The 23,153-nt window shown below is 41.4% G+C and overlaps 2 protein-coding genes across 2 annotated transcripts; one reads left to right on the top strand and one right to left on the bottom strand.

The window, feature by feature from the left end:
• The first annotated feature begins 1,583 nt into the window (after positions 1-1,583).
• LOC128785236 (zona pellucida sperm-binding protein 2-like) lies at positions 1,584-14,415 on the top strand. Its single transcript, XM_053937537.1, has 19 exons — positions 1,584-1,671; positions 2,447-2,574; positions 3,248-3,391; positions 3,999-4,082; positions 4,616-4,783; positions 4,854-4,950; positions 5,042-5,265; positions 6,004-6,157; positions 6,232-6,440; positions 6,528-6,645; positions 6,814-7,019; positions 7,497-7,614; positions 8,166-8,335; positions 9,103-9,176; positions 9,255-9,382; positions 10,180-10,369; positions 10,788-10,929; positions 11,510-11,606; positions 14,408-14,415. The coding sequence occupies exons 1-19, from the start codon at positions 1,584-1,586 to the stop codon at positions 14,413-14,415; spliced, it is 2,547 nt and encodes an 848-aa protein (XP_053793512.1).
• A 5,438-nt stretch (positions 14,416-19,853) lies between these two features.
• MSGN1 (mesogenin 1) lies at positions 19,854-21,922 on the bottom strand. Its single transcript, XM_053938686.1, has one exon. It carries the CDS (start codon positions 20,630-20,632, stop codon positions 20,117-20,119), a length of 516 nt encoding a protein of 171 aa, XP_053794661.1. The 5' UTR covers positions 20,633-21,922; the 3' UTR covers positions 19,854-20,116.
• Positions 21,923-23,153: the final 1,231 nt, after the last annotated feature.

Here is a 23,153-nt window from a genome sequence, read left to right as displayed (position 1 = left end):
AAACCTATGAAAAATTTGTGATGCAAGATAGTTGCTCATTACAACTGATGCCCAATCTGTCCTGAGCAGTGATTGGTGCCTCCAGCCAATTCCCCCCAGTTTATATATAGGTCATGATAGTCTATTGTATAGAATATACATTTGGCCAGTTCAGGTCAGTTGTCCTGACAGTGCTACCTCCTGGCTTCTTGTACAGCTCCTCCCTGACACAGCATGAGCCACTTAAAATGTCTTTGGGTTGGTCCTTCAGCACTGCTCAGCATCAACCAAAACTTCAGTGTGTTATCAGCATAATTCTTGCACTGAATCCAAAATACAGGTCTGTACCAGCTACTAGGAAGAAAATGAACTCTATCCTGGCCTAAATCAGGAGAAAATATTATAAAGTGATTAGTCTCAGAGAAAACAGTTTTCTTAGCCAAAAGTCTTTCCTTACAAAACAGAGCTGGTCCTGGAGCAGCAGATGCAGAGAACAGTTTCTAGGAGTGTCTGCCCTGCTCACTGTGGGTCCTGTATAAAATGCATTGGCCATCCCCAAAGGTCAAAGTAGATACTGGAGATATTGGAGAAGGTTTGATCCAGCTTGTAGTAATTATCTAGCTTCTGCACTGAATCCAGTTGGTAGCTTGGAGTGTGGGTGGAGTAGGGTCATGTTCACCAGCATCTGTCTGCTGCTCCTTATTATGACCATCTCTGACGTGGGAATTGCATCACCAGTAAACTTCAGCCTACAGTGCTGAACCCTCTAGGAAAAAGAATCCTCTCCGCTTTTAAAATGCACCATTATTGTAAAAGATATAGCTGGTGTTAGCTCATGATGCCATAGAAATTCCTGTTTGAAGAAACAAATCCCCATTAATTAGATGTGCATGTCAAATGAGAAGCCTTCCGTGGTCTCTAGTCCTACACTTAGGACAGTGTGTACCTGCCTCCTGCCTGTAAGAGGTTTGGGAGCCATGGCCTGGTTTATGCTGTGGTGATAGCTTGGGACTGGAGCTTCTCAAGCCATTTTCTCTGTTGCTGTGTGGTCCTTTCCCAGTATGAGCCAGCTGGCTTCTGGTACTGGTACTTGGGCAAGTGACCAGGGTAGGCTAACGGACAGCTTATGTGGCTGCTCTCTACCCAAACCTGCTTTTGGCCCTTGTGAATAAAGGGGTACAAGTGGAAGTTTCTGGTTACTTTGTGGTTGGTTTGTAGGGTTTTGTTGGTTGGGATTTTTTTGGTTTAGAAGTTGGGGTTTTTTTCCTCTTTCCAGGAGTGTATGGGACTTTGACATTTTCAGATTGGGGCAGCCAGTGTAATACCTTTTTGACAGTGTTCCAAAATCCTATTTCCATGACCAGCTGTTGCAGGTAGCATTGCCAAACCATCAAAGGCCATTACTAATAGGATACTAATTTTGGAGCTAGCTTTTCTCCTGGAATTACTGCCAGTATAAACGCAACCTCTCACCTCTCCTGACCAGAGATGTATGACTGTCACAACACTGACTTTATAAAGCAATCTGGGAAATAGCAGATTTGTTGGTATCTTATTTTGAATCCCCATCTTATCAGCTTTTCAATGCATCCAACACAGGACCCATGAGTTCAGAGTGCTTGGGGAACCTTCTGAGGATAACACTAAGTACAGACTACTTTGAAGACAAATACTTATCTCTTTTTGTTGTTGGTAAGTTGATGTAGAAGAACTTGGTGAGATGGTGAAATGCTTAAAATTCTCTGAGGTGCTTCTATACTAGAATTCCCTGGATTATTCTACTGTTATAGTGCTTAGTAGGTTGGATCTCATTGTAAGTGAATCCAACTGCTACCTTGATTTCTGTGTAACCTATACTAAACCTCGACTTGTTTTTTGATAACTTAGCCATGACTTAGCCAACTTAGCCAGACTTGATTTTGCTACCTTTGGGCTGAAATTGAAATGCACATGGTAGTTTCTAGGCATGGTAAAGCTGGTGGATTTTCTTTGTGATAAGAATGTTTTTTAGTAACAATACATGCTGTTCTGAAAATTCACTAGCTGAAACTGGCACAACATTATTTATTTCTGCACTAGTGGCTTCAGCTTGGTGGAGGCGTATACTTAATGAAGTTTAAGAAAAATTAGCTGGGCCCTCTAGCTATGGACATAGTCAGCAAGTGGTACATTTCTGTGAAAAGTGCCACAGAATGCCCTGGAAGGGCACAGTGATAATACTTTTGGCATATAAACACCTTCTTTAAGATTATATGTATAAATGTAAATTTGTTCTTAAAAAGCTCTCCATGCTATCCATTTTTCTAGAAGTGGGTTTTGCGTCAAAACCCACTTAAAATGTGATCTTTGTTCAGAGATCTTTACTCATACACAAAAACCCTCTTATGCCAGAGCAGGTTTCTCAAGGAGTTAGCAGGGCAGGAGTTGTACTTGTTAATACAGTTCTTTGCTGTCTGTTTTCCTGTAGATCAGTCTGGCACAGCCTGGGAGCTTGATGAGGCCATGGCAGCACAGTGTGGCTATACAGTAGCTTACACCACCTGGAGGAGCATTCAGCTCCGTGCTTCTGCACTGAGCTGCCACTCTCACTTAGAGGTAAGTCTGTTACAGACACTTTGACTGTGCTCAAAGTGCTCTTGTACACTGACTTTAGGTGAGAAATTACTGAACTATTAATGGACATTAACTAAGGTGTCATAATGTGTCTGTTAGCAGAGAATAATAATTTTCTTCAAATGTATCCAGAGGTCTGAGAATATTCCATGGTACTGCCATTTGGAGGGCCTACAGATGAACAGATGAAGTATGTCACATGTGCCCTTAAAGGGCAGCAATTTTCTTGTGGATTACAATAGGGACTTGCATCTGGCAGCTGTGTTGCAACCTGCCCTAACAATATTAAGTGTCTTGAGACACATCACAGTAAAAACTAAAACTTTGGTTGCTGGCTCACTGTTACTATGTCATAAAACACAAAATCAGCTGTCTCTTAGGTTTATTTGTTTCCTTTGTTTGTCCAATTTTGGGGCTATGTAAAAGGAACAAACCTGCTGCCCAAAGTATTTATGTTGCTGTGTAACTATACACCTATGTGCATATATATTGTGCCATTAATGAATTTGAAAGTGATAGTGCTTCAGTATGGAGTTGCTCTTCTGTGCAGAGTCTGGTGGGTGTATTTTGTAATTTAATTTAAGGTCACAAGGATAGGTGGTGCCCAGCTAGGGAAAAGCAGTCTAACAGGCAAATGCTCCATTTGCCCATGCAGAAAGATGTGTTCACAGTAACTATACAGATCAAAGCATCTCATACTCCTGATATGAGCAATGCTACAAATCATCTGAGAAGTGCAAGTTGCCACTATGGCCCGTGGAGTTCCAGAGAGATAATATGTGAAAATAACTACATGGAGGTAAGTACTTATGGAAAGTGCTAGAAGTAAAAAGGTAGGTACTGCAAGATGCTCTCTTAGATTGTGTTTCCAATGCATATTCCTGGAATTTTGTCTGCTTCAGACTGCCCTACCAGCACAAGAGCTGCCAACTGCAGCTTGTTAATGAGCGCGCAGTATGCATCTTAAGTGATACATTTACATTATGATTGTATAACTTATATTAGCAGTAATAGCTAATAAAGCTGTAAAACCACATTAAAAAGGTTAAGCTTGTAGATCGAACTCACTGAATGTTGGCCCAATAAATCTTATTTGAAACAACGGGAATGTATACCTCCTGAAGGAAGTTTCCCTGCTGGGGAAGAATGCAGAAGGGGAAATGGACTTCTCTTGGAAGAGGTCATTGGAGTCAAGAACAAACTCTGGACTTAAGTGGAAATAGAAAGTAGAGGATAGGTGGAAAATAAAAAGAAACTGAAATCAAGCAGACTATAGGTGAATCACCAGGCATGGTGGCATCTCCCTCTAGGAAATGCTGGTTTCCCTTGCAAAAGGCTTGTAGGGTCTTGAAGGTAAGGAAATAAGTGCTATCAGCAAACCCCTTACAGATGGTTTTCCCCCTTAGGTTTCTGTCAGGAGGGAGGTTCCACAGACTATAAAAGACTTTCTTCAAGATGAACCTGAGGACTGGACTCTTGTATTTCCAGAAGTAAAACTACAAATTTTCTTTCTAGCAAAAGCTAGTGCTACCTCTGGCACAGCCATCCTTCTTTTCTTTAACCATGCAATACTTTCATAAAGTACTTAAGTAGCAATAACAGAACTTCTGTCTCAAGTGGTTTTAGTATATTTTTATAGATTAGAAGTACAGACAGCTGTAGGCTGTGTCTCCAAGGAAGAAATCAAGTCTTCCCCAGGCAAGAGATTGTACAAAAAACAAGCAAACAAAAAACTCTAAAACCCCATGGCCCAGAAAAAAACTGTGAGGAGGCTTTTTTCTTTAACTCTGTATGTGCAGAGTCTGCAACAGTGCAGTTAGTGCCATTAGTTATTCTCTGTTGCCCTTAATATGGAAAGTTTCCTCTATGCATGAGGTGGGGGAAGCTGGAGGGATATCCCACTAGTAAAATTCAAAGTAAGACAACAAAACTGCTGGGCAATTCAACACAGTAAATCATTCAATGCAATAAGCCTGTTACTTTGAATATCATGTTTAAACTATTGATGAGTTTCTCTGGGTAGGCAAAGGCAGAAGAAGCCTCAATATGGCAAATAGCATTTCATCAGCCAGAAGAAAAAAGGGCTCTGCTTGTGAGCAATGCTTGGAGTGCAGGCTATGGACTGAACGCCACAGACTCCAGGGTTCTGCTGCGAGTGCCATACACTGCTGCCCAAGTTCAGCTGGTCGAGGTTGGTGTGCTCTTTCTTGGCCCAACAAGCTGCCAGGCTGTGCAGGTCTAACCAGATGCTTTCCTTACAGGATCAGGGAATGACCTTTTCTGTGCTGAGATCAAGTACATTTTACAAATACCAGTGGGTGATCCTGATGGTGGATACTGCTGTGGCATGTCCTGTAGGTAAGGAGTGTGCTACCATGCTCCAATGCCAAAATGTACAGGGACAGACTCACAACCAGTGAGCTGACAGCTTTCATGTCTTGTCCCTAAGATGGTGTGGACTACACGAACAAAACAATCACCTGGACTGTTCCCAAGTATATTCCACCACTCTCTGCTGGAATGACTAGCTTTAAGGATGTGCTTGTGGAAGCTGGTGTGGATCTACACAAACTGTCTGCCAAGGAAATGGCTTCCAGGAAATATGTGTTATTGAATGAGTTAAAAGCTATTACAATGAAGATTCCAATAGGTGCAGAAGGTGGTTATTACAAGGTTGGTGACTTATATTAGGTGCCATGCAAGCAATATTCTGGGATATTTGTTTTCTGATCAGGAATAATTCCTAATCTCGTGCCTTTTAAATGAAAGATGGGAGTGAGGGAGAACAAAGGATTTGTTAAAAACTCCAGAAGCCCTGACCAAAGATAGCATTTGTAATCACCACTTTATGAAGAATTTCTTTTCTTGCAAGCACAGGTAGACAGAATCCTACACAGAACTATTGATTCATGATTTAATCAGGTTAACACAGAGATTTCACCTATTAGTCCTGATGTTATACTCCTCAGCGATGGTTCTAACTGGATTGTAAAGCATGCATGGGTTCTGTTGTATTTTACACAGACCACTTAAGAGAATGGGAATAACCCATTAGTCCAGCAGACCATGTGCTCTTGGGATGCGTTGGGACTACGCATCTAAATCTAGCTGCTTGGGGTGAACTGAGTCCTGGGCAAATGTAGCAACTGAACTTCTGGCGAGGTTGCATAAGTAACCCTATTCACTGTGAAATAGTCCCCTGCTGCTTTGAATCTTGGCTAGTGGGAGATCACTTTCCATAGGAAGTCTTGTGAGTATTCTGAGATAATCTAAACAGGGATACAAGAGTTCAGGATTCCTGAACAAAAAAAAGCAATTGGTTGGGCTGTAGGTTTAGCTGACCTTGAGATGCTCCAACATAACTTTAATGCAAAATCAAGCCATACTAAAGAGTACCAATTTGAATTCTAGACTTCTGTGAGCAATGGACAGCTTGGGGTAAGATACACCATAAACCTGTTCTTGGAACACCAGTGGGAAGACAACAAATGGGGACTAACCAGACATACTATCATCAAGGAAATAGAAACACCATTTGAACAAGTGGAAGTTGCTATAACCAGTAGTAAGTAGCTGAACATTGAATTTACCAAAGGTTTTGGTACTGTTAAGAGCTTAATGCTATTTGTTCCTTTTCAGATTTAAATCTGAGTGCAGGGCTAATGAATGTAACAGTGGGAACATTCCTCCCAGATGTCAAGCTTGTGAACTTAACCATTGAAGGGGTTGTTGTGGCTGTACCTGAAGCTGTTCAGCATGGCTACCTAATACACAGGACCAGATATGCTAATGGAAGCAAAGCATATGTAATTCAAGTTCCACTTGATGCAACAAGTGTTAAAAAAGAGGTGTGTACTAAGGCACTGCAGCATCCCACAGTATAGAAATTATGATACCACTTGGTGATTTTTCATGTCTAAATATGATTTTCCTAGTACATGAGAGAGGACATGAGAGCATACACCCTGAATGTCACACTCGCATTCATCACCTACCCATCAAGTGAGACCTTTGTTGTTCCAGTAATTGCACTGTCAGCTGTGAAAGATGCAGGTAAACTTTGTGGAACTTGGGCAAAACTGCACCAACCTGGCTGTGAGCTGGGCTGATTTCAGCCAGGGATACTGCCAGTCCCAGGGAGCTGTTCAGCCAGGGATACTGCCAGTCCCAGGGAGCTGCACTAAACTGATGGCAGCTGGCTGACTCTTGGCTGTTTTGCAGTACTGCCCAGTGCGAGAGGGGTTTGTGACGGGAGGAACCTTCATCTCATTATCACTCATGGGAATGTGGACCAGAACTGGCTACCTTTCATCTCGGACTGGCACCTGACCCAAGAGGCTGCACAGAAGTACAACTACATTCTGAGTGACAATGGCACACACCTGGCAATCTCCGTCCCTTTCCTTTCTCCTCATGTGAGCTATGAGGTAAGGCTGCCAACATGTAACAATTAAAAAGGCATATTCTAGCTGTGAGATGCCAAGAAGACACAGTATATTCTTGAAAGTAAAATAAAACTTCTCTTTGAGACAGTCTTCAAAGGTGTAATGGAGGATTATTTTCTGCCCTTGTAAGAAAACTTTAATTTCCCATAGTTAATGTTGGCAGAAATAAGCAAGGGAAAAAAAAGAAACACATTCTGCATTTATTTTATGGCTGAGCATCTTTAAGGACCACTATACATGCAATGGAGTTTGTATTGCATTATTTTGCAAAAGAACTGAAAAAGCTCACTGTATGAGCTTCTGGATTAAAAACATCCTTTTTAAACACATCCTGTGGATTTGACTTTTCTCAAGTACCATTATTTTTGGCTTGTGATAACCTGCCCTCTTAGTTTTTGAATGCTTTAGTTGAACAGTGTATCTTTATTCTCTTGTTTAATCTGTGATTGTCATCTCTAGGGCTTTCATACCTCTGCAATAAAGGCTTCGTTCTACTTAACCTTGAAGGATGACATCACCTTGGCCCAGAGGAGAGATTTCTCTGTTTCCTGCATATTTTCACCTTCAGAGCTAATACGTAATAGCATGTTGGGGATTAGCTGTTAATGCTATTTGAGTTGCAAAACTAAGCCATGCAGTCTGAAATGTTTCTAGGTTTTAGAGTTGTGTGGCACTGTTTGCTTGTCAGATTTCCTACCAGTTAATAAGCCACAAGGCAAATCAAACTAAACATTGGAGTGGCTATCCTGCCTAGTATAAGAACAGGGGACAGAAGTGGGAAAGTCCACTTCCCCACACACCTCCAAAATCAATAAGCTTTTTTAAAGGGTTTTTGTGGTTGTTTTGAGAGTTGAATGAGGTGGGGTGTTTTGGTGGAATGTGGGGAGAATCAGCATATAAAGCAGTCATTCTAAAGATGCTAGAACCCTAGATACTAAGAGTTTTAACAACTCATCAGTATTAAATGTATTGAATATCTTGGCTAGAAAAATCCTTTTGAAGAGAGTGAGAGCTCCTTGTGAGCTGCTAAAAGAACTTGCCAGCAAATCCATTCAGAACATCTTTGTTGTTAGGCTACAAAAGGAGGTTGAATCCTGATTTGTGTGAAAATGTATATTTCTTTTTCAGAGTGCCTGCCCAATGGCACTGTGATTATTACTGCAATCAAACTGGTAGGTGGTGAAGACCTGGACACTGCTCTGCTTGTCTTGAGAGACAGACAGTGCAAACCCAGTCTAGTGACAGAGAAGACTGCAACCTTCAAGTTCAATGTGAACACTTGTGGAACAAGTAAGAAGGTAAGGACTCAGTCACATCAAGTTTACTCTACATTGGGGTAGACCAATGTATTATTGCCAGACCTGGCAGAAGTTCAGAGGTGAGGTCAAGCTGCAGGGAAGTCACAGCTGAAACCAGAAACATCTATACTCTTTTTGAGCTTACTAAATTCAGTTGAGCAGAATTTCTTATTGAGTAAAAATGTTTTTTTAAGGTCAGAGGTGCTTTCTGAAACTTGCCTTCAGTTTAATACCTCTGAATTGTTTCATGGTGGGCTTGAATGGGAGTTTGTGCTGGTCAGATGTACTTGTACACCTTGCAGAAGCTCTTTGGGTATTGCTAATGACTACATGGTCAAAGACTAGAGTGGGTGCTATTCCTACCACCAAATACTGTACAAATAGAAAACAAACAAAATAACAAATAATCAGAACATGCCTAAATTCAGATCATCATAAATGCAGCTTGTTTCTGCATTCTTGCATTTCATTGTACTCACTGATTCAGTAAATAAGTACAGCTGTTCTTTTTCTCAGGACCCATGCACTCCCTTTCTAGGGTGTTCTGTTGTATTCAAGCTAATAAGTTTTCTTCTTTACTATGGCATAGCTGTCACCTATGGTCAGCTTTTGTTCAGTGGGCATTGGGCTGTTGTCTGGTAATTTCTGCCTATTTCTAAGTATACTCTGCTCAGTGCAATCTGGCAGTCAAGCAGAGGGGTGCAAATATTGTGCCAAACACAAATCAGACTCTGACTGTCCTGTTTGTAATGATGTGCATCTTTCAGTTCAACAGCACAACTATGACATATGAGAATGAGGTACTCTATCTCAGACCTGGCAATGATATACCCATATACCAGTAAGTGTCATTTCCTAACAAAAGGTTGTATGTGTTATTTTGGCTGTAAAAAATCTAATTCTAAACCTTTTCTCTCAGATTGAAATTTCTCTGCTTTTATGCAATCGATCAGACTGCTGATGTTCGATATGAATCTAAGAAGAAGCCACCACCCAGTATTAAGCCAGGGTCTGGCTGTCTCGCTCTTTCATTGAAGCTTTTCAAAGGTAACGTCTACGATTAGACTCTATAAAATCACTGAATGGCTGAGGCCAGAAGGGACCTGATATTGATCTTACTCATCCACTCTGCTCAAGCAGGGCAGTGTAGAAAATGTTCCCCAGCACCATCTTTAGATGACTTTTAAATGTATCAAAGGATGAAGTGGAAAATTAAGGCCTCTAACAGGAGTTTTCTCTTCCAAAATGCAACATAAATGGTCAAATATCTGTAGTGGAACAGACTTAGTGTTGCTGACACATGTATGGTTTTCCTGCTTTGTCTGGGCATGAGGTAAGTTTTGTGTAATGAATGTGATGCCAGCTTCTCTCTCCTATGAACTCATGAAGTGTTGCTAAACAGGTTCAGCAACTCACTGCAATGGTTGTAACCTGTGTCAAAGATGCAATATGGCTTTAAAGTGGTACTTATGCCAGCAGAAAGGGTTAACTGAAGCCTGAGCCAAACACTCACGATGACTGGAATGGCCATTATGATTTTTTTAAAAATTGATTTTCCCTTCTCACTACCTTTGAGACAATTGTGAATAAAAATCTTAATGTCTTTTTGCAGAAGGAGTGTTTTATTTTTGGATCTTCAGAGCCAGGGAATATGTTTGAGATTTTTGCTTTCATTGCTGATCTTGCTTTCTTGCCATTCTATCAATTCTTGACATTTGTACGCTGTCTCAAGTTTTAGTATTACTGTGCCAGAGAAAATGGTAGTGGAAAAAAGAGTGAAGCAGAAAGTTTGTGAATACTTACTCCATAAAAAAGAAGCTCCTAATATCAATACTCTCTTGCAGAGAAATCCTATTCGGAGCCCTACCAGGAATCAGAATATCCTGTAGTAAAATACCTGAGCGAGGCTCTGTATTTTGAAGTTGAACTGCTCCAGCCTAAAGATGCAAGACTGGACCTAAACTTGGATGACTGTTGGGCTACCAACTCCCAAAGCCAGGACAGCCTCCCCCAATGGCACATCCTTATACATGGGTGAGGAAGGCTTCCCTCCTCTGTTTGGTAACTGCTCAGCACAAGGTGCTGTACCTCAGGTGGGAGGAAAGGGGAAGAGGCAGAGGTGGAAGTGGCAGCGATCACCTTGGAGGCAATTGCTGCTAATCATATGGGGGCATATGTAGGTGTCAGCACAGTGGCTGTGCCTTCTGGGGGCAACAGGACAATTCGTGGCCAGAAGTGCTTCTAGCTAACAGTTCTGTCTGGAAAGAAAGAGCAAGAGGCAACCCTGAATGTGGCCAAAAGCAGAGATCATGAACTGGGGAGATCCTATGCATTCCCCTATGGCCCAAGGAAAATGGAGACGGAAGCTCTGCTGTATTTCATCTCTTTGCTGTGTTTGAGGATCTGGTTGAAGGTTTAGATCAAAGATATTTTCTCTCACTTCCCCAAACAGGTGTGAAAACAACAAAGACTCCTACAGAACTGTCTTCCACAAAGTTAATTACAGCCTCAGAGTAAAATTTCCTCAGCACCTCAAGAGATTTGAAGTGAGGATGTTCACCTTTGTCCAGGGCACATCTCTGTTACAAGAGCAGGTCAGATGTCTCTGTTCTGTCATGAGCTGTTGGCAGTCCCAACAGGTGAGCCCAGGGTGGTGCATGCAGCCAATGCTGTGTAAGGGCTCAGCTGGCCAGTGCTGCCTGAGGCTGCAGGACACCTCCTTGAAGGCATAACACCCTGGGAGGAGTGAATAAAGGCCATCCAATTTCGTTCAGTTCACAGAACAAAATTATAGCCGTATTCAGGTTGGAACAGACCCCCAAGATTCTCAAGCTGCTGAACCTGTTTAGTAGTCTTTGATGACCATCATGCCCACTAAATAATATTGTGAAGTACAACATCTGTTCATTTTTTTAACACTTCCAGGTATAGCGACTCCATCGCTTTCCTTGGGAGGCTGTTACTTTTGTCACTTTTTCAGTGAAAAACTTATACTTAACACCCAACCTGAACTGCTCCTAGTGCAATTTGAGGCCATTTTCCCCTTGTCCTGTCACTAGCTGCCTGGAAGAGGAGGCCACCCCCCACCTTGACACCTTCATATTCTTTGGGATTGGTATATGTTGGATTCCAAATAAGACTTCCCTAAATAATCTAAATATTCTTGTATTGTAGTTGTTTTTCCACTGCAGTGTGGTGATCTGCAACACTAAGCAACACCCTTTAGACATCTTTTGTCCAAGGAGATGCAATCCTGGGAAACACAGATTTGGTAAGAAAACAGGCATGTCTCAAGTCTCTCCTGTGTTTTTGCTCAGCAGTTTGGCATGTGCTCTCACTAATCTTGCCAGGTTGCAGACTTCTAGTCCTAGATTATGCTGTACAGGGAATTAAAAGCTGAAATGTCTTACAGCCCACAGTGCACATCCACATGGGCAAGTGTCATCTGGACCAGTGCTTGTTAGGAAGAAAAACAATAAGTAGAGGTTGGTGTCAGTCTTAAATTACACTACTGGAACACCAAGTGTGCTGCTGCTGCAAGGTAACAGATTTGTGTGTACCTCTCTTCGGCCTGCAGGTGAATGCACCAACTTCTGCCAGACTAAACAAGAACTACTTCATTTTATGAAGTTGCAGTTAGGTGGCCCAAGCAAGCACAACCTGGTGCCCAGATTCACAAGCAGAATTGTTTCTGTGGTATCTACTGGGAAAATAGATTACCAGAGTCTATGGAGAAAAGGGTCGGTTAACCAATATTGGCTGCAACTCGAAGTTAAATTATTGTATTGTTCTTCTCTGTTCCTCTATAGCATTAAACTCTTAGTCTTTTCTGTCTTCATCTGACCTAGTCTGCTCAGCTAACATGCCTGAAACTTGTGTTGCTTTGCAGTTGGAAGCATCTGTTTTGGAGTAGGGGAGGAAGATGGTAACAAGTATGAACTTAATTGTAAATCACTTCAAGCTCTTTTTTTAAGCTTCTGTATGAACAAAGGACTGCAGAGAACTTAATGTCAGTAAAAGAATGTGAGTTTTTTTGTAGTAAGATGGGATGAACATCCTTGATCCTGTAGTGGCTGTTGACAGGAAGGCTGTAAACTGTGATTCTTGCAGGAGTGTTGTGGCTCTGCAATGTCAAGTTGCCTTCCCTAGGTGGGTCAAATCACTCACAGGTAACATCAGTGACTGCTTAGCTGAGTATCTTCACTAAAGATTAGCTGAGGAAAAAATTTTAGCAAAGACTTGTGATAGTAATGACAGTACATGGACTCTTATCTGCAAAGTGTTAAGGATTTTTCCTTACTAGAGAATGCAATGCTTAGAGATTCCTATCAGATTTTCCTCTGTGTGTTTTGTTTTGTTTTTTTTTTAATGGGTAAAAAATTTCTTGGTTTCTTCTTTGCATCTGAACAGTGGTGTGAAAAGAGTTTGGATTCAATATTGTATTTTCCTGTTCTAATGAAAGCTCCTGCTTAGCATGAATCTTGATCCCTTGGGGGTAAATACACAATAATGGGTGTCTGCTTTTTAACTTTAGATTAAAGAGAATTATACAACAGAAATTTCTGTGAAAGCTAACTTGAGCAAGAACATCTTTTCTGACTCTATTAGCATTTTGTGAGACAGCATGGAGTAGAAAAAAATGTATCTCTGTTGCTACCTGTACAGAGATCCCACTAAACAGTTTGTGCTATAATTTCAGCTCATGTAAGTCTTGTGTGTCTTCTAGCTGCCTGCTAAGCATATCTGTAGTAGATCTCTTACCATCATTTCTGGAAAAATCTGTGTGAGCTTCATGATGAGAAACATATCAAGACTGTTTTCCAGTAGAGGAGGCTATTGTGATGGATTCATTTTGCTACCCTTGTTGTAGGTGAAGACTAAAGCCATGGAGCTGTGATATTGAGGAATATCAACATGGGAATAGCAGGAAAATGCAGAACACATAAGCCTGACAGCAGATTTGATGAGTCAGTGACTCAGTGCCCAGTGCTTTTCCCTGTGTTAGCCCACTGGTCTGAGGACTGGGTAATGCTCAGTCTGCAGGCAAAATCCATTAAGAAATCAAGGGAGACACCTCTACTGTGCTGCCATGGTTTTGCACCTAAGAGAACACAGCCATGGGAGCTTTAAGTGGTGTGGTGACTTCCCTGTGTCTTACATGGTGCTGACGGTCTCACCAAGAAATGAGACTGTTAAGCAGTGTTTTCTCCAGCTGAGTGAGTGACAATCTTCATCTGCCTTCACCAGCACAGCACAGGCTGCCTTGAGGAGCCTGAGCCATCTTCTTTCTTATATTTGTGTGGGGGAAGAGTGCAACATTTAGAGACTGCTGTGAGAACCAAGCCTGCAGTTGGGCAGCCCATTTCAGTACTGTTAACTCTGTCTTGGTTATGGCTTCCTGGGTTTTCAGGTTTTTTTCTTCAAACCAAGACTCAAGGACATCATCAGGCATAGAAATCTAGTAATTACAATCTTGTTTAAGACACGGTCATTTATTTCCATAAGCTTAGTCAACACCTTGACATGCTTTATCTGTTGATGGGCTTTTAAGAGTTGTAGGAAAGCAAGGTGATGCCCAGGTACACTGTGGTGCTACTCTTCAGCTCTTCTAAAAGCATTGTTTAGTGCCATTTTGGAGGATGACTTATGTAAAGAATCATCTTCTCTATTAACCTTTCTGATATGTGGGAAAATTCAAGGACATTTCCCTCCATGATTGGACAAGAATTTATATAAAGCTTCTTGTCAGATGTTCCAACAGCCTGTGAGATACACAAAATCCATTTGAATATCAGTAAGATCATTTAAAGACATGACACTAGTACTCTCTCTACCTCAGAGGTGTCTGTTTATAGTAAAATTCAGGAACTGCCTTCCTGGTTATATATATAAAAAAGAAAAAAAAAATCTTCAAGTGTTTTATCAACACCTCTTTGCCTTTTAAGTGGATATTTTATGACCACATGCTTTACCCCTGGTATTTGGGATGTTATTTTTATATCCCTGTTAACACAAGTTGAAAGCAGATCAATCTTCTTTGTTTATGCTTAACGTCTTCTGCAATTTCAACAGGTGAATGACAAAAGTGTAAGGGAAAAGAGAAGTCTGGTGTGATTTGTTTTTATAGGAAAATAGGAACAATAACAGAAATGTACCGCAGATAGCTATTTACATTTCAAGTAAATGTTGATAAATCACTGCTAATAAGTAAATTCATATCTGGTTACTTATAGGCAGAAATCTCATCTTTTCTATAGTCTGTATTCAATGACAGCCAGTATTTTAAAACTTTACTGTTTTGGTGACTTAAAGTAGCAAAAACTTATTATTAATACTGAAAAATAAGAAAACTGACATCTACTTTTTGGCACAACTAATTTTCTCTCCTTGGCATATTTGTGTGCTTTTTCTTTTACATGCCAAACTCTTCAGTAAATGCTATGCACCTCTATCCAGAGGAAAATATGTTCTGACAATGCTCTAATGATTTGGAAAGATTAAGGAAGTCCAAGTCTTGGCTTCTGCCACAAATCTATTTGAGTTTTTAGTCACTCCCATATCACTTCTTCTTTTATTTGTGCCTGTGAGCCTAGAGACACCTAAACACAGTATTAGCTAGAATGCTGGAAGGGCATGTTCTTGGAGAGGAATGCTTTAAAGCATAAATAAGGTGAGTATTTCTCCTCATCATGACATCAAGTACTGTAAGAGTGCACGCCTAGGCTGATGTTAGTGTATAAAGAAGCAAAAAGTCAGGGAAGGGGGCTCAGAAGCATCTAGCTTCTATAGCTCATTAGAAACAGCTTTATTGGGATCTGTGAATTATCTTTCCAGTTTCTTGCCTGTTCAAGGCAATAGAGGATTTGTAGTTGCATGGTAGATAAGTTGGGGAGCAAAAGTCAGTCACTGGGCCCTTAGAAGCTAGGGGGATATTTATGTTTTTGTGGAGTATTTTTTAGCTACTGCTAGGCAGAGCTAGAACGTTAGCTCCTGGCTTCCCTAGTTGGAGGGGATATGGCAGTTCCCGGAGAAGCAGCTCTCCCAAGGAACTGGCTGAAGCCCATTTGCAGGAGGTTTTCTTTGTCCCAAGCACACCTATGTGCAGCCCAAATGTGTCACCATAAAACCTCTTGGCACCTACATGGTGCTCCTCAGCATAGAATTTCAAAGCCCTGTGTGTGTGCGGGCAGCCCCAGGCTCGCCTCTGCTTTGGGGGGTGGGGGGTGAGTTCTGTGGATTACAGAGCTGGGGCTTGCCTAGGGGGCTTCTTCCACGTGTGAGTCCTTAACCACTGGGGAATATTCTCTCCAAGGTACTTATTCTTGTCCTCAAGAGCTGATTTGATCTCCTCGCCCCCCTCAGGGTCTATGTCTAGGTATTTTTGCTGCTGGCAGACAACACTGCTGCATCTCTTGTACAGAGTAGGCAGAGAAGCTGCTGTGCTCCTGCATTCAGGTGGAAAGCCTGCCCTGCTGAGTGAGGCTGTACAAGCCCCCTGAATCCTGGGCTAATGCCCTGCCTGCGAGGCCTCCTCCTTTGCATTGCTGTGCTTCCTGCTAAATAGAGCAGTATCTTATCCTTCCAGGTGCCCCAGAGCAGCCTCTGGTCCCTGAGGTAGAAAATGAACCCAGGGTCTATTGTCATATCGTTGGCACCAGCTCCCTGGTACCAACAATACCTGCTGGTATCATTGGTACCTGCTCCCTCCAGCAGCACCAACTGCCTGGCTCATGGCACCAAAGGAGTTAACTGGTATAAAATCCATTCTATGTAACTGCCTGTTCTGCCCTGCCTTTTTTTCTTGCCTGATAAAAGGTTTAGGATGGCTCTTCTCCTTGGCTTCTGAAACTTTTAGCACTCTGTGGTTACACCTGGTCCCCCCTCAGCAATTTACCCAGAGAGGAGGCAGGAGCACAACTCTCAGCATGAAGAACAGCTCAGGAGACTGCTGCTGGGCTCCAGTCATCTCACCTGATTTGGTGCCACTTGTTCATTTCTCTTGCCCTCAGCCTGCTTCTGTTTGTCTCTGGCTGAAAAATGTGTATTTTAAAGTGTGGAAATACTTGTTTAAAAGGCAGAAAAAAATGTATTTATGTGGTAATCTAATGGTAATCACCTCATCAGTAAACTGAGAGAAAGACTGATAGTTCAACTTGCAAGGCCTTCTGTATCTCAAGGCTTCTCCTGAGGTTCTGAAATCCTTTTCAATTAATTAATTTCTGTAGAAGATCTTATAATGTACTTTACCCTTTTTCTCTTTAGCATTTGAGAACTGTTCTGCTGTCCTTTCATTTTTTTATGGCTAGTACCACTTAAGAAGTATGATTTCATGTACCTGAGAAGATTGAATACAGTAGAAAACTGTATTTTAGTGGTGATGGTTTCTTCTTTAGGATCCATGTTCTGCTCTCCAAATTAGTAAGGAATTTCAATGACCTGGTAACCTGCAAAAGGGTGAGCTCTTGGGGACAGAGAGTTAATTTAATTGCATAGGACTAACCCCAGTTCCCTCTCCTGTATGTTTTTGGCATGCTGAACTCTATCAGAGAGTATAATTTCATTTTTCAGCCATGGCCCTTCAGCAATTTTAGCTTTATTTCCATGTATATTTTTAACATATTGAGTTGAGAGAAGGTGCTTGTATGTGAGAGACATTCTCTACTTCTGTGACTTGTGCAACTTTTTCAGGCTGAGGTTCAAATTTTTACCTCTTTTCTACAGATTGTGATGTTGCTGTTAGAATTAAACACAGTTTTATGGATCTTACACTCCTGAAAGTTAGAACTCATAACCATAAGTGGGGAATCTCTTGATCTCTTTCATATCACTTGGATATCCTAAACTCCTGGGCCTAAAGGAAAAAGATGAACCTGAACTGTATTCAATTTTATTGAGACTAATAAAATCCAATATTTAATAGCAGCAGGCCTTGTGCCATATTGTACTGTGAATACAGTAATTCAGATTATTTTCTCTGGATCAGTGAAATTTGTGTGTCAAGGGGAAGAATTACAAAAGGTGAGGCTTATAGAGATGTTTCATGTTAGGCAGAGCAAGAATTAATTTCTTTCTGAAGGGGAGGAACAAATCTTACACATCCTGGGAAACCTCAGCCATGGGGAGATACTAAACCTACTTTTTCTTCCTATTCCACACCTAAGTTAGTCCCACCATCCCCACAGGTGAAAGGAGAGATCCCCTGAGAGGGGATCAAACAAATTAAATTGTGCATGAGCAGAACCTATTCTAATAAACTATCTGCATTGTGGATGTGGGCTTTGGCCCTACTGTGGCACAGGGAGTGATTTAGTGCAGCTCTTTCCCCAAGGTCAGCTTAGATGCAGCCCTGTCCTGCTGGAGCCTGGGGCAGTGTGAGAAGATACAGCCAAGGTCTGGCTCACTGATAAAAAGGCAGTACCATGTTCTTCTGAGACTCACAGCCTTGCCTTATGGGTTACCTAGAGCTGTTGTTCCACCTTGGACTTTCAAGAAGAGGAACTCCTCGGGCATGTAAAAAGTTACAGCTCAGCTACTTCAGGCATTTAGCTCCCCATTTCACTGGGGTGGTGGGGAATGCTGACTGAGCCACTTCTCCAAAGTGCAGGGTACCTCCTCCTGGGCCTTTCTCCATACAGCATCACCCAGCTTTGTGAGCAGCAGCTTTCTGAGGCCATTAGTTATCAGTCTTTGTTTGCAGATGGGGAAACTGAGGCAGCAATGCTGGATGACCAGCCAAGGTCATGAATAAAAAAACCAATTAAAGCAGACCTTTTTAAATCCTTGTTTCTCTGCTTTAACCATGACCCTATAGGCTTCCATAGCTGGAGAGCATAGTCTCTACCTGGAGTTTCAGGTGTAGAACATTTGTAGGACAAGGTTAGAAGTCTTCCCACTAATAGGTCTTTGAGAAAGAATGGGGGATCAGGCTTTCAGTCATGATTCTGTGCAAGGTCCCATGGGTATCATGCAGTTTCAGTCCTTTGCAAAATATTCAGATTGACTTTCCCTATGTGGCAAATCTGCTGAAATCTGGATAAGCTGTACAGATTTATACTGAGGATGCTCTCCTGACATCAGTGTTGCCACCTCATATTTCTAATTTGACAATTTTATAGGGCTTTAAAAAATTATTCTACTTCCACTCTTGCTGAAACATTTAAAGCCTGTACCAAATCTAACATGGGTTAGTTACAAACGGAAGCATATGGGATATCTGAGTGACAGTAGTACCTGCATAAATTTGAGAGTAGTTGCTTTTTTGTGATAGTGCTGGATTTCATTCTGATTACCCCAATATGCACATACTATGTGAGAAGAGCATTGAATCAGCTTGGGCTGATGCTTGGAAGAAAAAATGTACAAAGATAATTGTAATTCCTTCCAAACAACAGAGGGAAAGACAAAAAAGGAATGAAGTTTTAGCTTTGTGATTCTCTGCTACAGGATTTATTCACAAATCTAAACCATCTGCCCCACAGAGACATGCTGATCTGTGGAGAGACAAGCCTGTTACTGCTGCTGTGCTCTCTATGCCTTACATCTCCCCCAGCAGAAAAAGTTAATATGACTTAATTAGCTCCCCACAACTGGGGTTTGCCCCTCTGGCTGTTTCATAGGCCAAGTCATATGACTCAGTCAGGCAATGAGATTTACAGAGCAGCACATACTTTCAGGGCTGTGGTGCCCATCAGTTGAAAGTCAAAGTCATTAAAGATTAAAACTACATCCCCAGTTTGGGTTTGTTTTTTTTTTTTCTCTTTTATGTGCATGTATTACAGGACTGTGACTGGCTGTAGAAAACAGCTGATCTTTGATCAGCTTTTAATAAAATGACCTGATTACCAGAGCCCTCCTCGCTCTCAGTACACCTTGAGAACAGAATTTCACATCTTTGTGAAACCTGAAGCAATTTATTTCATGTCAGAAAGATATCTCAATCTAATCTTCTTTGTTTAAGGAATTTGATGTAAAAATCTTCCATCCTTTATTGGCATTGAATAAGGGTTTTTTACACATTAAATACAGAAAAATTATATACTTCTGTATATATTAATAAAGAAGTGAGGACTTAGCAGTTTATCTATACAAAATGTCAGTTTGCTTATATTTAATTTTCAATATTTAGCAGTCATCACTAGATTTTACTTATCTATCACTCAGATTTATAATACAGGATACAGACTATGACATATTTATTTGTTTACATGCAAAGATGTTCTCACTATTACGTAGTTACTTGATTTTTAGGTACAGTGGACAGGTGGATAAATAGACAATACATGAACTAAATACATGTAATAATGTATCATTAAAGTGCCTACAAATCAATACACTTAGTATTCTTATGAAGCTGTTGTCATTTTAAAAAATTCAGTTTAACAGCTATGGATTTACTATTGTCCTTAAAAAACAAGCTCAGTCAGAACAGTGATATGTAAATCCTAGGAAGATCAGCTGGCTTTTTTTTTTTTTTTTTTTTTTTACTTTTGTATCAGACTAGATTTAATATTTCTCAAAAGCTTATTAAAACAAAATAAAAATAAAAATTTAAAAAAAAAAAAGGTAAATAGCAGGACTTCTGTCTCAGCAAGCTGCAGCTCAGGTTTTCAGGCAGTCCTACATCACCTTCCAGCATTGCCTCCAGGTACAGAGGTGGTTCCCCTTCCCTCGCGCCGTCCTCCTCTCACACCGGGCCCCACCGTCCTCTGATGAGGAAGAAATTTTGATGTTTTTTGTTTGTAAAGACCCTGAGCGTGCCGGGGCGGGCGCCCCCGGCGGGCCCTACGCCCGCTTGACGCTGTTGAGGAGCTCGGTCAGTTCGCTGATGTACTTGATGGTGTACTTCAGGGTCTGTATTTTGGTGAGGGGCTGGCCCCGCTGGCTGTAGATGGGGGGCAGGTAATTGCGCAGCGTGTGGAGCGCGTCCGCCAAGGTCCTCATCCGCAGCTTCTCCCTCTCGCTGGCCTTCCTCCGGCGCTGGGCCGACATCCGCACCTTGGTGCCCTTGGGCAGCCGGGCCTGCCCGGGGCTGGGCAGGTAGGCGGGGGGGAACTCCACCAGGCCGTATCCCGCCAGGCCGCTGCCGCCGCTGCTGTAGGGGGTCTCGGCCGCCGCCGGACAAGGGGACGAGGAGTAGGATTCGAAGGAGGGCGTCGGGGACAAGCTGTGCGGGGGCGACATGGGGTGCAGCTCAAAAGGCCCAGAGGAGCTTTTCCAGTCCCAGGATGACAAGCAGGCGGAGTGTTCCGAACCCAAAGCATCTTCCATGTTTATCAATGTCTCGTGCAGCTTGTCCATGCTGGAGGAGCACTCGGGAGAAGCAGTGCCCTCTGCCCACCAGCAAAGGCTGGAGCCGCCGGCTGCCGAGACCTTTTTATGATGGAGGGAGGAAAGTGACAGAGTGAGAACACGGGCTTGGTGCGAGGAGTTCAAAGGAGCGCCAGAAGTGCTAAGATAGAAAATGAACTCCTGATGTGCTAGTTTCTTCTCAGTGATAATTATCAACCTTCAGCTAAAAAGCCTTTAAGCTAACAGGCAACAGCAAGAAAGAGAGAAAAAAAGATTATCTTCTCACAACTAAACCGATTAAGGCTGCGCATCTACACTGGGCATTGTGATAGGGGGAAAAGTGCTGAGAGGAAAAAGAAAATTAACCATCTTACAAAACAATTTACAGATCTAGAATATATTGGTCGCTAACACAGACCCTAAATTTAAGCCATTGAGCCCTGATTTTTAGGTAACTGAAGGTGATGGCACTACAGCAGTGAATATGTGACCCGTGCTGACTGCTGCTGGGCTAGTCTCTTATCTGCATGTTAATTGTGAAAGTCAAAGATGGTTTGTTTGGATTTGTGTGTGTTATGGCTCTCTGTGGATTTTTTCCTCTCATGAGATTGCAACTCATGAGAAACCAATCACTTTGGTTTTCAATATGAGAAAGGAGGAAAGAACTGCAATACATTCCCTTGCAATTTGTAGCTTTATGTGCTGTTTTAATACATGACTGGGAAATCAAAAAGGAAATCTGTAATTGTAAACAAGGTCAAAGTCCCATTAAAAATAGGAAAATGTAATTAAAAAGAAAAGTCTAGGAAGCAAAATATACAGTGTATAAACTTTGGGTCCAGACAAATATTTTCCATAGAAATTTAATTAAAAGTAATATACAGGTTATATATGTGTTGGAGAAGAGTAGAAGCTACTTCTGTAAAATTTTCTACCTCTAGGAATCTCTTCTTCTGGCAAAAAAGCCCTTTTCCAGCCCCAGTTCAATGCAACAGTGGTTATATGTTATAAAGTTCAAGTGAAAAAGTATAACTTATAAATTAATATCATTAACAACAAGCACTTTTCATCTGTAGGCTTCAGTATAGCTTACAGTGATGATTAATGTTCTCTATTACTCTGGGGAAATGGATAAGTGGAGGCAAGGAGGAACTTTCCCTAAAGCACACAGCAAAGCATTAGGAGAGCCAGGAAAACTGTCCAAAACTCCTGAGCTCTGCAGCTGTTGAGCAGTTTGGCTGCCAGCCATGACTTTGTATTGGCACATAATGGAAGCAAAATGTATTATATAATGAAAAGAAGGGGGGAAATAGTGTCAACCTGAAGGAAAATTAAAAGTAGTATTTATTTTAGAGTTTCCTTCTGTATCATGATCTCTGTGTGCTCCATAATCCACTCCAAACAAAGGCAGGGAATGCCTCAGAATTGCACACAGACAAAGCATGCTGAGGTTTTCTGGAACATTCCACTTCTTTCTGTGAAATCCTCACTACAAACACACAGAAAAAAACCCCTATCCAATACTCAACATAGTCACTGGAAAGGCTTTTGTGAGTTTTTCTGAGTTAGGTATCAAAGCATTTGGAGGCATCTTAATGGGTTTATCCTGAGATGAATAAGAAAGTACCAAAAAGTGAAGGACTTTTGCATTTCAACCAAGGCTGAGAAAGTTTGACTATAGTGACATCTACCCCACACAAGAGCTCAGGGCACTGCTCCTACAGACAGGATTGCTTTGTGTTTTATGGTTACCTCATCATATTCTGAGCTCTTCTCTGGTCCTTCTTTAAGGAAAATGAGATTAAACAGTCCTAAAAAGCACAGAGATGCTAAAACTGACAAAAACTAAAATTAAGACAAGATGACATGTATTTTCTGTGACTTCAGTGATCTTAATGGTTTCATTGAGTACCCAGACAATGGTCACAATGTCACAAGTTAGACACAATATCTAATTTTGCATAAATAGGGAACTTGTTCTATCCCGCTGTTTTTCCTTTTTCCTCCCTGTATTTGTGTTTATAGTGTCTTTTCCATTTGATAGGGCCCCTGCTCTTATTTAATGTCTTTTTTTTCCCTCTTAACACAGCATTTAAAAGACTACAAATACAAAGAGATAAGGAGCGGGAGGTGGAAAAGGAGGCACTTTTGTCAGGATGTGAAAAGGAAAAGAAGCTTCCCAATATATGTATGTATATATGTCTACATGTACATAATATATACATATGGAATATATAAATATATTAATAATACACATAGTGAGCACATGTATAGGTTGTTCTGTACAGCAGTTTCCTTTTGGAACCAAATAGCAATTTAATGCAGTCAAATTTAGAAGCAAAAACTTCAACAAGTCTCTTGTTTGCTGACTATAAATAATGTACCTTACCAGTTAATTTGTGGGTAAATCACAGAAAGCGTTGCTCAGATACCAAGGGGGGAAAAGATTTTGTGCACATACAAGATTTTGTACAGATTTTTGCTGTGAATGAGAGTTTAACACATTCTGATTTCATCTCTCTGTTCTCAT

This window comes from Vidua chalybeata, chromosome 3 (assembly GCF_026979565.1).
Source record: "Vidua chalybeata isolate OUT-0048 chromosome 3, bVidCha1 merged haplotype, whole genome shotgun sequence".
NCBI lineage: Eukaryota > Metazoa > Chordata > Aves > Passeriformes > Viduidae > Vidua > Vidua chalybeata.
This window is presented reverse-complemented; position numbering and strand designations above follow the sequence as displayed.

What these genes read in the sequence shown, in the direction of transcription:
- LOC128785236 (XM_053937537.1), top strand. Translation starts at nt 1,584, where the DNA reads ATGAGTTCAGAGTGCTTGGGGAACCTTCTGAGGATAACACTAAGTACA. An exon ending in TTCATTGAAGCTTTTCAAAG is followed by an intron (nt 9,383 to 10,179) that starts GTAACGTCTACG and finishes ACTCTCTTGCAG; the next exon opens with AGAAATCCTATTCGGAGCCC. An exon ending in TGGCACATCCTTATACATGG is followed by an intron (nt 10,370 to 10,787) that starts GTGAGGAAGGCT and finishes TTCCCCAAACAG; the next exon opens with GTGTGAAAACAACAAAGACT.
- MSGN1 (XM_053938686.1), bottom strand. Translation starts at nt 20,632, where the DNA reads ATGGACAAGCTGCACGAGACATTGATAAACATGGAAGATGCTTTGGGT.